The following is a 13,503-nucleotide window of genomic DNA, read 5'->3' as shown; positions in this document are numbered from 1 at the left end:
AAAACTAATTTTTTATAAAGTTGGGAATAATATCTCATGTGTAAGATATTATTTTATTTATTTTTGTTTTATTTTCACTTCTGTCACTTTCTCTGCACTTGACTCTTATAAAAGATTCTTAGGAATATTATATTATATACATCTAAGTATCTAACTAAATATATATTTTAAAATAGCTTAGAATAATATTCCCATCAAACTAATGTTTCTTATGAATTGTTTGTATAAAATCAAATAAACTCCGATTAATTTAGATGGGAAAAAAGCAATAATTAATCTGGTAGTTAAGGTGGTTAAGGGGAGCATTTTTCAAATGGATTTAACATTTTCCTTTATTTATATATAGAGTACTTCTTTTGAAGTGCATTATTTTTTTTTTAAAGATGAAGTGCACATTATTGTTGTTTGTTTGACAAGGCCGAATTTTAAATTTATAGTTTATAAACTTATAAGATCAAAATACACATGTTTGGTACACAATGAAACCAAACAAAATAATATGTAAGTATAAATGCAATGTCATAATACGTAAGTGAGTATTTTTCTTTTTTGTAAAATAATTAAACAAACAAAATAATGCCATGTTGACTCCCTCTCTCTCTTCCCTTCTCACATGACCACAATTGAGAATAAATGACTTTGTTTTTTTTTTTTTTTTGGTAGAGAGAGGATCAAAGCCCAAAAAAAACAAAGAACAAGTTTACGCGAATATTCCTAGATATGCAAGCCCCTAAAATATCATAAAAAAGAATGATTTTGTATTTATCTCTCTTTTATATTTCTCTTTTTCATCTTTTATTATTTTTCTTTCATCTTTTTCTTTCATAAAACATATAAAATTAACTAAAGTCAACATGATTTCCCGGCTTAACAAAACCACTCACTCCTTTCACATTCCTTTAACATGTCTCTAACCACAAGAAAAGACAATTCTGGCATTTGGCATTCCTCTAGTAAGTGCCAAGCTTGGTGATGTTTCTTATCATTGGGGTGGTGCTCTTTTTCTCCCTTTTTTTCAAATGGATGAACGCCACTAACAAGGTTGATTTTTCATGATAAATAAATCAATAATGTTAGTTAATCTCAATCTCATATTTAATAAAAAATAAAAAATAATATCTCAAATTTCTAATCTCATGTATGAGTGATAGCCCCTTCAAGGCTTCAACAACAAAAAAATGTACGGTTGACAGGGTTTAGCAAACTCTAGAAGTTTGTGCTTAATTTCACATCTTCCGGTATCAATTTTGATGGATTAATTAAATCATAACTTTAAATAGTGCCCCGCAAATAAATGGTGTAATTTGACCTGTCGAATACGTTTGAGGCAACTCCCTCGATGTTTCCTGTTGGGACTAAAACAATACCCACACGACAAGTTCACCAATGAGTCCATGATATGATTAATACGCTGCCTCTCTCTCTCTTTCGCGGAAAGTTGACAAAAATACTTTTCCTACTTTATGCTTCTTTTTATCTCCTAGACTAGTATAAATTTCTTCATGATGACTCTGATCAGCCCTCCCTAAAAACAATTATAGTCAAAATTAATTTTCATCTCTATTTTTACAATAAAATTTAGAGTTAAATATATGTTTCATCCGTATAAAATGAAGACCTTACGAGTTTAGTTATTACTTATTCATTTGATTAATTATTCTTGAATTATGATCACTTAGTCTGTTCTTCAAGTCCATTTGGAATGGTTACTCGAAAAACAAGTATATTTCTAATGTAGACATGCAAGTTGTGTAAAAAAAATACTCCCTCCGTCCCTATATCTAAACACTTGACTTTATTTTTGTCCCTAAATTTAAACCTCTTTTCAAATTACTAGAAGCATTTATTATTTTTTCCTAAACATACCCCTAATTAATACTACTAACTTATCTTGAAATTTGAAAAGTCAAATTCAATACATATACAAACAAAGGACAATTTGGTAATATTAACACACAAAACAGACATATTAATTACACTGACAACTTTTCTTAAGAAATGTGAAAAAAGTAAAGGGAGATTACATTAAAGGACGGAGGAGTAATAACTAATATCACTTAAAACCTTAAATGATTTCCCTGAAAGTACGACAAAGTTGATAGTTGCATGGATGTTGCCTCTCTTGAGTCCCTCATGGGTTGTAGTGGGCGACGGCTAACAATTAAAAAATTAAAATATATAGATTTATTTTGTAAAGTTTTAAACAATTTTATGGAAGATTAAATTTTCAACAGTTTCAAACACCATAAAGTGGTGTGCAAAATTTTGTCTTTGGTTGGTTAGTGGAGGTTTACAGACATTTTAATTTATATTGTCGTGTCAACTAAAAAATTCCATCAATTAATAGTTGTACTTTAAAAAAAATCTTAATTTATAGCAATGGTAAAATATGTGATTCGTTTTTTCAAAGTACCCTCCTGGACTTCTAGTCAAGCTCTGCCACTTCAACTTTATGCTTAATGCGTATTACAACTTAAATTTCATGTTTATATATTATAGTTGTTTTAATTAGGGGTGTTCGCGGTGCGGTTTGGTTCGGTTTTGAGGTTAAAAGTCATCTGAACCGCGAGATAATAAAGCATGCGGTTTGGTTTGGTTTGGTTTGGTTGACTTTTGAAATAAAATTCGAACCAAACCAAACCAATGCGGTTTAGGTTGGATCGGTTGGTGTGGTTTTTTAGACAAACCAATTTTTTGTTTCCAACATTAAAATCGAGTTAAAAAGGTAAAACATAACATATAATTTCCAACAATGTTTTTGACAATGTTTTTAATTTCATTCCATATTACAATTTCATTTTCACCAAACAACATAAACCAAATTAAAAATGTGGACAAAAAGTACTTCTATTATGTAGGAAATGTAAAAGACTAAGATTTTATCATTCTCTAAAAGTTCAAGTAGCACATAAATACATTTTTGAAATAAAAAGCAAAGAAGAAACTTAACAAGAGAAAAAATATGTCATTTTATAGAAGTTTTCATTGAGTTTTTATGAGTATTGATCTAAGTGACATAGATTTAATTAGTATTTTTCTTATGTTGCAGCTTGGTTTGGTTTGGTTTGGTTTGTAAAATGAAAACCGCAAACCAAACCAAATCATGTGGTTGAGGAAAAAAGTGATCCGAATACATCCAAACTAAATACGGTTTTTTGCGGTTTCGGTTTGGATTGGTTCGATTTACGGTTTTTCTATTGGATTGGTTCGGTTTTGAACACCCCTAGTTTTAATGACGCACCTAAACTATTTTTTTCTGGTTCGCCACTGGATGTCTTATTCCAATATATGACATCTTATTCCAATATTTTGTTTGATGCACCAGGAAAATAGGAAAAAATATTCCTTTTACTTATCATATTCTATCACTCCTTTGTAATTTTTATCTTAAGTTTAAGTTGGGTTAAAATTAACCTATCAAACTTGATAGAATGAATCCTAATTTTGTCCACACTCTTATCCTCTCTACCTCATCGATATCTTCCTCTCATCTTCTTCTTTCTCTTGCTCATGCCCATATGTATGCTATTCTCTATCTTTTTCCTAAACTTCCCATTTTTATTATCGATTTCAATCTATTTTTTTGTATAAATTATTCTTATCATCTACGTGTCAAACGCATGACATAATAAATGTTATCATGTCCACGTATCATGTCCTTATCCATTTTCATATCATGTCTTTAAATAGCCTTGTAAGCGTGGTTTATGTCAACATTACAAAGAAGAATGACAATCCGCTTCAATTTTCTCTTTGTTGCCTATGCAATTATGTGCATTTGCTTTAGTCATGGTTACCGGTAATAAACTAATTTTATAGCTCAATTTTGTTATATTTCAATGAAAATACTTGCTTAGCTATTAGTAACATGTCTTTGTTTTATAAAATTAGAGATAATGTTTATAGTTGATGTTTAAGCTGGAACATGTTTTTATACAAATGTGTATATCTTTCAAACATGTCAAAAAATTCTTTTGAATATTGGGTAATATTTCTAATTCTATTAAATTGATTGTAACAGGTGAGGAAGACTTGGCACTTCCCCCACAAAAACTAGTGGACGCAATATTGGACGATGCATGCACCGGCCGAACTTGCTATTATTATGATCCTGTTTGTCCAGGGCTGGGGCATGATGAGGAAGAGGCTCCAAAGGTGGTTACTGTCATGAGTGTCGACCGAACATATTTGCATGTTGTTGCCCTTAGCTAGAGAGATCTATGTATGGTACTTTTACATTCTCAATGTGTTTGTACAAGTAGATCTACAAAATTAAATTGAAAAATCAATAATGTAATTTCAATTTAAAATAATATTTTTTTTTTTTTTACAAATGGTAACTTATCTTATTTCATTCAATATAATAAGGGTAATACAAGATGAAATCAAATCAAAGACATGGAACATACAATTTTGACACCCTTGTTAAAGTGTGGACGACATAATTTGTTTGTCTCATGATAAAACTTATCTTAAAGTTTGGGAATTGTTATAATAGTGACCTACACTTAGACATAATATTTTCAAAATCTTATTGGTTGTTAGATTTATCCATGATGTCATCCACCACTTAGTTTATGCTTTTATAAACTGACCTTGAGCATTCCGAATGCACATTCCGATTCCAAAGCATTGTTAATCACCAAATAATGCCGCATCTACATTACACTTTACATATCCTTCCACCAGTGAATTTAAAATAATATTGTTATGATTTCTTATTATGATTGAAAAATTATATTTTATTATAGTAGTTAGAAAAATTATGTAATAATGAGGACAAAAATTACAATACAACTTTGACTGACAATAATTTTTCTGCCATGAACTAAATACCATAAAAATATATCCATTTATGGTGTAAAAAAATAGGGAGCGTTAATAGGGTGTGAAAAGTAATAGTCTAAGAGTTATTGAATTTGTCCAAGCCCAATAACCCATTCATTGATTTGTAAACTGATTGGCTTCACTTACTAAACGTACCCCCAAATAATAAGTCTTACTTATTTTTCTCATTTAACTGTCATTTTGTGTGTGATCATATAGGTTCTTTTCACATTGACAATAATATTAAATCTTGTATTTAATATTATAAACATTGAACGAATATATCACTGCTACCCAAGTGACAAGAATGTCAAGTGATGTGACGAAACATTTTCATGATAAATATCGTGTGCATTATTATCTTTTTACCATGATATCTATATATTGAACACAAGACATATTATGTTACCCTTATCCGATTCAATATTGGATCCTTAGCAACATCATGTTATATTAGCCAATATAAATATTGTATTAGCCATCAATTTCCAATAATCTTTGGAGACTATTTTCATTTGTCAATAAAGTTGCCTCGAGTTATTCCTGTTTCAGCGTGAAAACCTTTTTAATTGGTGATCGGTTAGTGTCTAACCTTTGGTGCCAAAGTCCATGTCACCTAAAAAAATTTCTATAAAAAGATGACTATTTTCATTTCAAAAACTTAACCATATAGTGTTAAGTTTCTACAACATTTCAGTCTAGTGGCACATACCAATCTTTTTTTAAATCAAAAGTGCACATACTAGGATTATACTCCTAGTATGCTGCTATAGAGGCCGATTATTGCTTGCAAATACAAATATTTTTTGTGTGACCTCGTATACTTGATAAATTATAGAGAATATCACCTTTTTATAAATATTAAATTTTTCAATTACCACATATTCCCCTCTTTATTTTACTCTGAGTCAAAGTCAACGGCAAACCCTTTCCAAGGTGACGAATATGTCCTCACACAACCGCCGTCCACAGGAATTAAACAATAAACTTTTCGTACTTACATATTTGGATTTATCTACATAAATTAAAACATATCACACACATATATAGTAATTGATCATGATATCTGATATGTTTAAATTAAAACATATGTATCTAGTGCAGAATCAAAGTTTAGTAGTAGTCGTGACTTAGCTCTAGCTACCTACTATATTCCAACATGACATATAATAAAAATTTTCAAATTATGAAATCCAAATATCTTTAAAAAACCTCAACATATATTATATATCAATTACAACAAAAACTAAGACTCTGTCAAATCCTCCTACGGGTTATTTATTTATCTTGTTCAAAATCTCAAGATATTATCATGGCACATTTACAGGTCCTTACATTTGGCTTAAACAAAATAAGTAATAGTTGATTGATTTGTATGAATTTTAATTTTAATGGTAAAAGATTTATATGTCTTTCTCAAAATCATATTTTCATTTTCCATATAGCATGTATAATTCCTAACACCATTTGTGTACATATTTTTCTACTCTCTACACAATGGAACAACCATTAAAATTCAGATTATCACTTTTATTCATGTTAATTGTCTCACAATCCATCACTGCAGAATCAAAATGTAGTGAAACTTGTGACTTAGCTTTAGCTTCCTATTATATATGGGAAGCTACAAACATCACTTATATTTCAAGCATCATGCAATCCAGTGTTGTTTCAAAAGAAGAAGATATTGTCAGCTACAACACAGGCACAATAAAAAACAAAGATGTTGTCCAATCCCATACAAGAGTGAATGTTCCCTTCCCTTGTGATTGCATCAATGATGAGTTTCTTGGTCACACTTTTATCTACAAGCTTCACCACAGTGATACCTATCCTTCCATTGCTAAGCTGACTTACAGCAGTTTGACTACCAAGGAGTGGATGGAGAGAGTCAACATTTATTCTGGAGCCGATCTTCCTGAATCTGCGACGGTTAATGTTACTGTTAATTGTTCTTGTGGGAACAGAGAGGTTTCTAAGGATTATGGTTTGTTCATCACATACCCTCTTACTTCTGAGGACACTTTGAAGTCTATTGCAAAGGATACCAAGCTTGAGGCTGGTTTGTTGCAGAGGTACAACCCTGGTGTGAATTTCAGCCAAGGAAGTGGTCTTGTTTTTATTCCAGGGAAAGGTTTGATTTTATTTTTCTAAAAAAAGTGATACTCCTTGCCTTAAAATTCAGTTGAATTAGGTTGAGTTGGCCCAATATAATAACTTGATAACTCTGGCCATGAATTGTTTCAGCAAAGATTCGAATTTAAATTCTCTCAAACAATTGGTTAATATTATAGACCACTTGAGTTGAGTCCGTTCACTTAGTTGATTTTGATAAAAGTTTTTTTTTTTTTTTTTAATTTGAGATAGATTGATTTTGATAAAAGTTGATTATTAATATTATAGACCTTATAAAATAAGTAAATTTAGATGTAGTAAAGGTTGATTATGGTATAGTTGGTTTTCATGGATGAGTAATCAATAAATGATAATATTATGTCGAACTTTTTAATTGTTTGTTCCTCTATGTTAATGAAAAATGCATTAAATGATATTTGTTTATATATTGATTGATTGATTTTTTTGTATTTTATGTATGATGACTATTCGTTCTTTTTTTCTTCTTGCTTTAAATTTTGCAGATGAAAATGGAGTTTATGTTCCCTTACCCCCTAGGTAAGTTTTATTATTTTACCCTTCATATACTTACTATTCACAACAATGAAAATTGATTTATGTTTGGTTTTATCATTATATCTATTTCCTTTTCCCTCTTTGCAGAAAAGGTTTCACTTTCAAACTTATCAGAGAGTTGGCTATATTGATGACTATTTATTTTTGCATGTTCACATTAATCATATGAGAATTCAGAGAAAGCTAAGTGCCTCTCTAAGCTTTAATTTCTATATATATAAGCAGGTCATTTAGCAAGAAGTTTAGGTACAGCTGGAATATCTATTGGAGGATTATGCATGGTTCTGTTATTATTAATCTGTATATATGTTCGATACTTTCAAAAGAAGAATGGAGAAGAATCTAAATCTCCACCAGAAGATTCTGTGACACCTTCAACTAAAGATGGTATAGTATATGTACAATTTTCATACTCCTCCCAAATACGGTGAATGAAGTGCTCCGCTATTCATGAGTTCTACTTGAAACTAGTCTTCTTCTTATTTATTTTATAACTCTCACAGTTGATAAAGATACCAATGGTGATACTGGATCCAGATATATTTGGTTGGACAAATCACCAGAGTTTTCGTACGAAGAACTGGCCAATGCTACAGATAACTTCAGTTTGGCTAAAAAAATTGGTCAAGGTGGTTTTGGTGAGGTCTACTATGGAGAGCTGAGAGGCCAGGTTTGTAATCATAGCATTGTTAGTTTTACTTTGCAATCAGTGGTAAGAGTCCGGCGTGCCTCAAGGGGCGGAGTTCATATTCCCTCAGAGGTGGTTCTAAAATGGGTATTGTACCAGAATTCATTAAATTTGTTTTAAACTCATTCTAACAAGCATAGTATAGTGAATATTTTTTTTCTTGTTGGTAACAACAAATTCTATGTGCCTATTTCAAATTTTATGTTCTTCTGTTAAGTAAGATGTCTTTAATTACACAGAAAATTGCAATCAAGAAGATGAAGATGCAAGCAACAAGAGAATTTCTTTCTGAACTGAAAGTCTTAACAAGTGTTCATCACTGGAACCTGGTAAATTTTGTTGCTTTTTAGTCATTTATATTAACACATGTTTTGTTTTACCTTCTTATTTATAAAAGTAATTGTTGCTTTATTAACTTAAGCCAACAGTAATTTATATTATATTCTTTAATGTAACAGTAATTTTGTAACCTATACCTATCTATTGTTATGTCCATACAGGTACACTTGATTGGATATTGTGTTGAGGGATTTCTATTCCTTGTGTATGAATACATGGACAATGGAAACTTAAGCCAACATCTACATAATTCGGGTGATATTATTATAAGCACATTTTGAATATATGTTCTCAATGATGTTTCATTGATTTGATTACCATTTGCAGAGAAAGAACCAATGACTTTGTCTACAAGGATGAAAATTGCCCTGGATGTTGCGAGAGGACTTGAGTATATTCATGATCATTCTGTTCCTGTATATATCCATCGCGACATAAAATCAGATAATATTCTGTTAAATGAAAACTTCACTGGCAAGGTATAGTACTAATCCTCTTTCTTTGTTGTGTTAACTGTGTGAGAGTGAGATCATATTTTATTCCCATTACAGGTTGCAGATTTTGGATTAACCAAGCTTACTGATGCTGCAAGTTCAGCAGATAACACTGATCATGTGGCAGGCACATTTGGTTACATGCCACCTGAGTATGATGAATTATGCTTCTCTTTTGGTTGATAGATATCTTAGGCTCTAGTCCACTTCCTTAGTTAAATTCTACCATTCACCTTTGTGTAGAAATGCATACGGACGTATTTCTCGCAAGATAGATGTGTATGCTTTTGGAGTTGTTCTTTATGAACTAATTTCTGCTAAAGCAGCAGTAATCAAGATCGATAAAAACGAGTTCGAGAGCCATGAGATTAAGACCAATGAATCTATTGATGAGTACAAGAGCCTTGTAGCTTTGGTAATTGATAGTTAATATCCCACCATTTTTTATCCTACATTGATAACCTTATTTATAGTTATACATAACCAATGAGTACCTAAATATATGTTCATATATTATGTGTGTTTTTACTTAAAAACTGTTGCGTATGGCAGTTTGATGAAGTTATGGATCAAACGGGAGATCCTATAGAAGGTCTAAGAAAGCTAGTGGATCCAAGGCTAGGAGATAACTATTCAATTGATTCCATTAGCAAGGTATTTATTTATTTATGAATCATAGTCATTTTTGTGTTTCTGATTTCAGTATCTGACAGGCTTTACCTGTTTTTCCACTGGCAGATGGCAAAGCTTGCCAAGACTTGCATAAACCGAGATCCGAAACAACGCCCAACAATGAGAGATGTTGTGGTTTCTCTTATGAAACTCAATTCTTCTATTGATAATGGAAGCAGTACAGGCAGTGCAGCATTGAGTCTTGCTATGGAGCATGACTTAAATTGAAATGAAATTCCAATTTGAAATCTTCTTGATGTTTTGAAATCTTCTTGAGAGAGGAAGTCATTTCTATGTGTTGCATTATTACTAGTAGTGGTAGCTTTGCTTTGATGCTATGTGTATATAATGGTTCGTTAAATACCAACTCGATTAACCATGTATCTGACTTCCTAAGTTAGGAATCTAAGAGATGGAATGTGTTCCTAGTAAATGGTAAAATCAAGTAAACTTCATAAGAAAGAATGTTGTGTTCTTAGCACAAGAAAAATTGTTTGTAATTTTTTTTGATTATTATCAATTTCATGGCGCATTTTGTTCATAATTATAAAATTTTAAAGGGATAATTTATTCATAATTTTATCGTTAAAAATAATTCATAACTTCTTTCCAAAAAATCAAAATAAAAATTTGAATGGAAAAAAAAATACACCCTATAATGTGACATTACAACTCAGACCACGTAGTAGCGTCACGTAAAAGTTAATGAACAAGTCAAGTTGACTAACGAATGAAACAGATGGACGGGGACAAATTATCAAACATTTAACAATTTGAAAGAAATTTTTGTCATCTCTAGTGTGAAAGGGGTATTTGAAAAAATTTATAATTTTGTATTTTTTTTTATATATATATATATTTACCTGATGTATTATATATTTTTTGAGTTTATTTCTTTTTATGTATGTGAAATGAAGAAAATCTTAACGATAATATCCAGTGAGAGAATGGATGCCCATGGCTGTTGTGAGGGTTGATTACACGTCCCGAGTTGCTGATGGTGTGATCGGCCACCTCGACCACCACCTCGATCTCGGTACCTTCCACCACGGTTGTTGTTACCGGAAAGGCCACGGCTGCGCGACCACCTGAGTTGTTGTTGTTGCTGTTAGGGCGGTTGGCGCGCATGTGAGGAGCAGCTGGAGTGACAGGATTATTGTTTTCCTAAGAAGCCATGAAAGAAGAGTTACGGGTCACATGTTGTGTGTGTTTAGCCAGTGTCGTCTCTTTTAGGACAACCATAGAACGAGCCTTGTAAAAAGGAGGTAGGGTATCAGATTGACGAAGTTGAGAGCCAACAGTAGCATAAGCATCAGAGAGGCCGGAAACAAGTTGAAGCACCATGCATTCGTTTGAAACAGGTGCACCAACATTAGATAATTGGTCAGAGAGGGATTTGATGTGTTGGCAACAAGAGGAAGTGTCTGGGAATTGTTCCATGGTTACCCTGTAAAATTCTTGTTCAAGATAGAGGGCACGAGAGTTTTTGTTATCAAAGAAAATGTCAAAAAGACGGTCACATGCTAGTTTTGCGGTAGAGTTACGTTCAATTATGGTATGGAGAAGGTCAGTAGAGATGGTTCCATAGATCCATTGCAAAACAATAGCATCAAGACGTTTCGATAGGGCTGGGTCAGATTCTTTGAGAGATGCGGAGGAAGAAAGGTCATCGGTCATGGAAGGGGGAAGGATGTGGTCAAGGACCTCATAGGCTTGAGCATGAATTTTGAACAACTCAGACCAAGTATTGTACTGACTCTTTTCAATATCAAGGGTTATTTTGATGAAATTGGTGATATTAATGACAGTAAGAGCAGGATGAATGGAGGGAGTGTTGGTTTTGACAACCAGAGGTTCGGTTGTGGTTGTTTTTGGTGTTTTTTGTAACGCCCCATTTTTATTCTAATATTTTAGTAGATGTGTGAATATTTTATATATGACTTTAATTGCTATATGTAGACCAAGATTTTTGGGTGTCAATCCATTGATTGGAATTGAACCTTCAATCTACCGGACTTGCTCGATTTTATTCTTGGGAAGGGAAAAATGAGATTGAAAAACCCTTTTTGGATCCGGGGGTCGGTTACGATTCGGGAAGGTGTTAGGCACCCGCATCGTTCACGGTACTCCGTGAGAACCTCTTTCTAACTTTATTTTTATTTGAAAATTTATTGCTTAAAGTTGAAGTGAAAGAATGGAGGGAGAAGAAGTTGGAGTTTTGGTTATTTTTATTTGATCGATTTGAAAGGATTAAAGCCTCTGCCTACGTACCCTTAAAGGGATCAAAACCGTCGTAGTTCACTCTCAAAAAGGATTTTTGTGGGTTAAGTTGATTTTAATTTGATTTTGAAAATGGTTTTGAGAAGGGTTGCGAGACCTCAAGGTATAGAAGAATAAAATAGAAGTGAGAGGTTGTTTCATTTTATTTGAGAAATTTAGTCTAAGTTTAATTAAAGTTCATTTAGGAATTTGATTAAGAAAATAAAGGGAAAACCACTTGGATTTGGATCCAAGGTTTATTAAGAAAATGATTTGACTTTTGCTTATTTGATTTTTGGAATAAAAAGGTTTTACTAAACTAACGGTAAAGCTAGCGTAACAATGCGAAAAAATAAAGCAAACGTAAAGCGATAAATAAAGTGATAGTGTCGGTGCTTGTGTCGGTGTGTGCTATTACTAAGCTATTACATACCATCCTAGGGTCATTCTAAAGCAAGAAATAAAAAGCTCAAAAAAAGAAAATTACATCAATGCCTAACATACACACTAAGATATTGAAAAATAAGCAAATTGCAAGAATGATAAAGATGCATGAGATTATACTAAAATAAAGCAATCATAATGAGATGATAAGAAACTTAAAGCATTGCATAGATTATCAAAAGAAAGCATGATGTCGAAATATTAAGGAAATGCATGAATTAGAAATTGAAATATTAAAGCAAGATTAACAAAAGATATTGTGGATTTAAAACATTTAAAATGCATGAAATAAAGCCTTTTAAAACATTAAAGCAAAATAAAAGTGATGGAGATTAAAGTATTTAAAATGCTTGGAGCAAAGTCACAAAATAGGTTTAAAATGCATGAGTTGATAAAATGATTTGAACACACCCAAAATGCATGATGTAAATTCTTTCAAAAGCTTTCATGAATTAAAAAAAATAAGAATATGCATGAGATAAGAATTTAGTTATTTGAATGAATTGGATAAAAATGCATGATATGAAAAATGATTCTTGAGTTAAAATGCAAGAAAATATAATTGAAGTGTATGAAAGAAATGCATGATAAACGACGCATGATATAAAAGCGTTTTGAATTAAAATGCATGAAATGATTTTTGTTTAGAAACCTATGCATACGATCAGAATCGAGTTAATCATCAAACCATAGAACAATGCATGATAAAAATAAAGTTTGAGCTAAGATGCATGAGGCCCTAAAAACAAACTACATTAATACACGACATGAAAAAAGGTTTGTCCTAAAATGCATGTGATTAAATTAATAAGCAAACTATATAATTGAGCAAAGATGATATGAAAAGTTAATTTGAACAGAATGCACGAGAGTAATTAAAATTAACATGTACGAAGGAAAATTTTCAAAGAAATGGAGAGGTGCAGTGAGCAGTAATGGGGGGTTAGCAACAGCGACCAGAAAACAAACAGAAATTGCAATTGGGCTCTTAGCACTTGGGTATGGGTTAGCTATGGAGCATATCCATGGGTTATTAGAAAAATGGGTTAAAAAAAGGAGGAGTATAAAAGAGAGGTTGCTGTGTGTTAT

At 31.9% G+C, this 13,503-nt stretch overlaps 1 protein-coding gene across 1 annotated transcript; it reads left to right on the top strand.

Annotated features, from left to right (window-relative positions):
* Positions 1-3,681: 3,681 nt before the first annotated feature.
* Positions 3,682-10,255, top strand: LOC146924411 (lysM domain receptor-like kinase 3). Its single transcript, XM_085709453.1, has 13 exons — positions 3,682-3,799; positions 4,022-6,961; positions 7,467-7,500; positions 7,606-7,610; positions 7,741-7,905; positions 8,022-8,188; positions 8,446-8,535; positions 8,707-8,800; positions 8,873-9,024; positions 9,097-9,191; positions 9,283-9,454; positions 9,592-9,693; positions 9,778-10,255. The coding sequence occupies exons 2-13, from the start codon at positions 6,325-6,327 to the stop codon at positions 9,937-9,939; spliced, it is 1,875 nt and encodes a 624-aa protein (XP_085565579.1). The 5' UTR covers positions 3,682-3,799; positions 4,022-6,324; the 3' UTR covers positions 9,940-10,255.
* The last annotated feature ends 3,248 nt before the right edge of the window (positions 10,256-13,503 follow it).

Source organism: Medicago sativa, chromosome 5 (genome assembly GCF_051527215.1).
Source record: "Medicago sativa cultivar Bolivia chromosome 5, Bolivia_mono, whole genome shotgun sequence".
Classification (NCBI taxonomy): Eukaryota; Viridiplantae; Streptophyta; class Magnoliopsida; order Fabales; family Fabaceae; genus Medicago; species Medicago sativa.
This window is presented reverse-complemented; position numbering and strand designations above follow the sequence as displayed.

Bases quoted from the DNA above. Each gene is read 5' to 3' on its own strand.
- LOC146924411 (XM_085709453.1), top strand. From the start codon at position 6,325: ATGGAACAACCATTAAAATTCAGATTATCACTTTTATTCATGTTAATT. The intron at 7,906-8,021 runs GTATAGTATATG...TAACTCTCACAG, and splicing joins GACACCTTCAACTAAAGATG to TTGATAAAGATACCAATGGT. The intron at 9,694-9,777 runs GTATTTATTTAT...TTCCACTGGCAG, and splicing joins CAATTGATTCCATTAGCAAG to ATGGCAAAGCTTGCCAAGAC.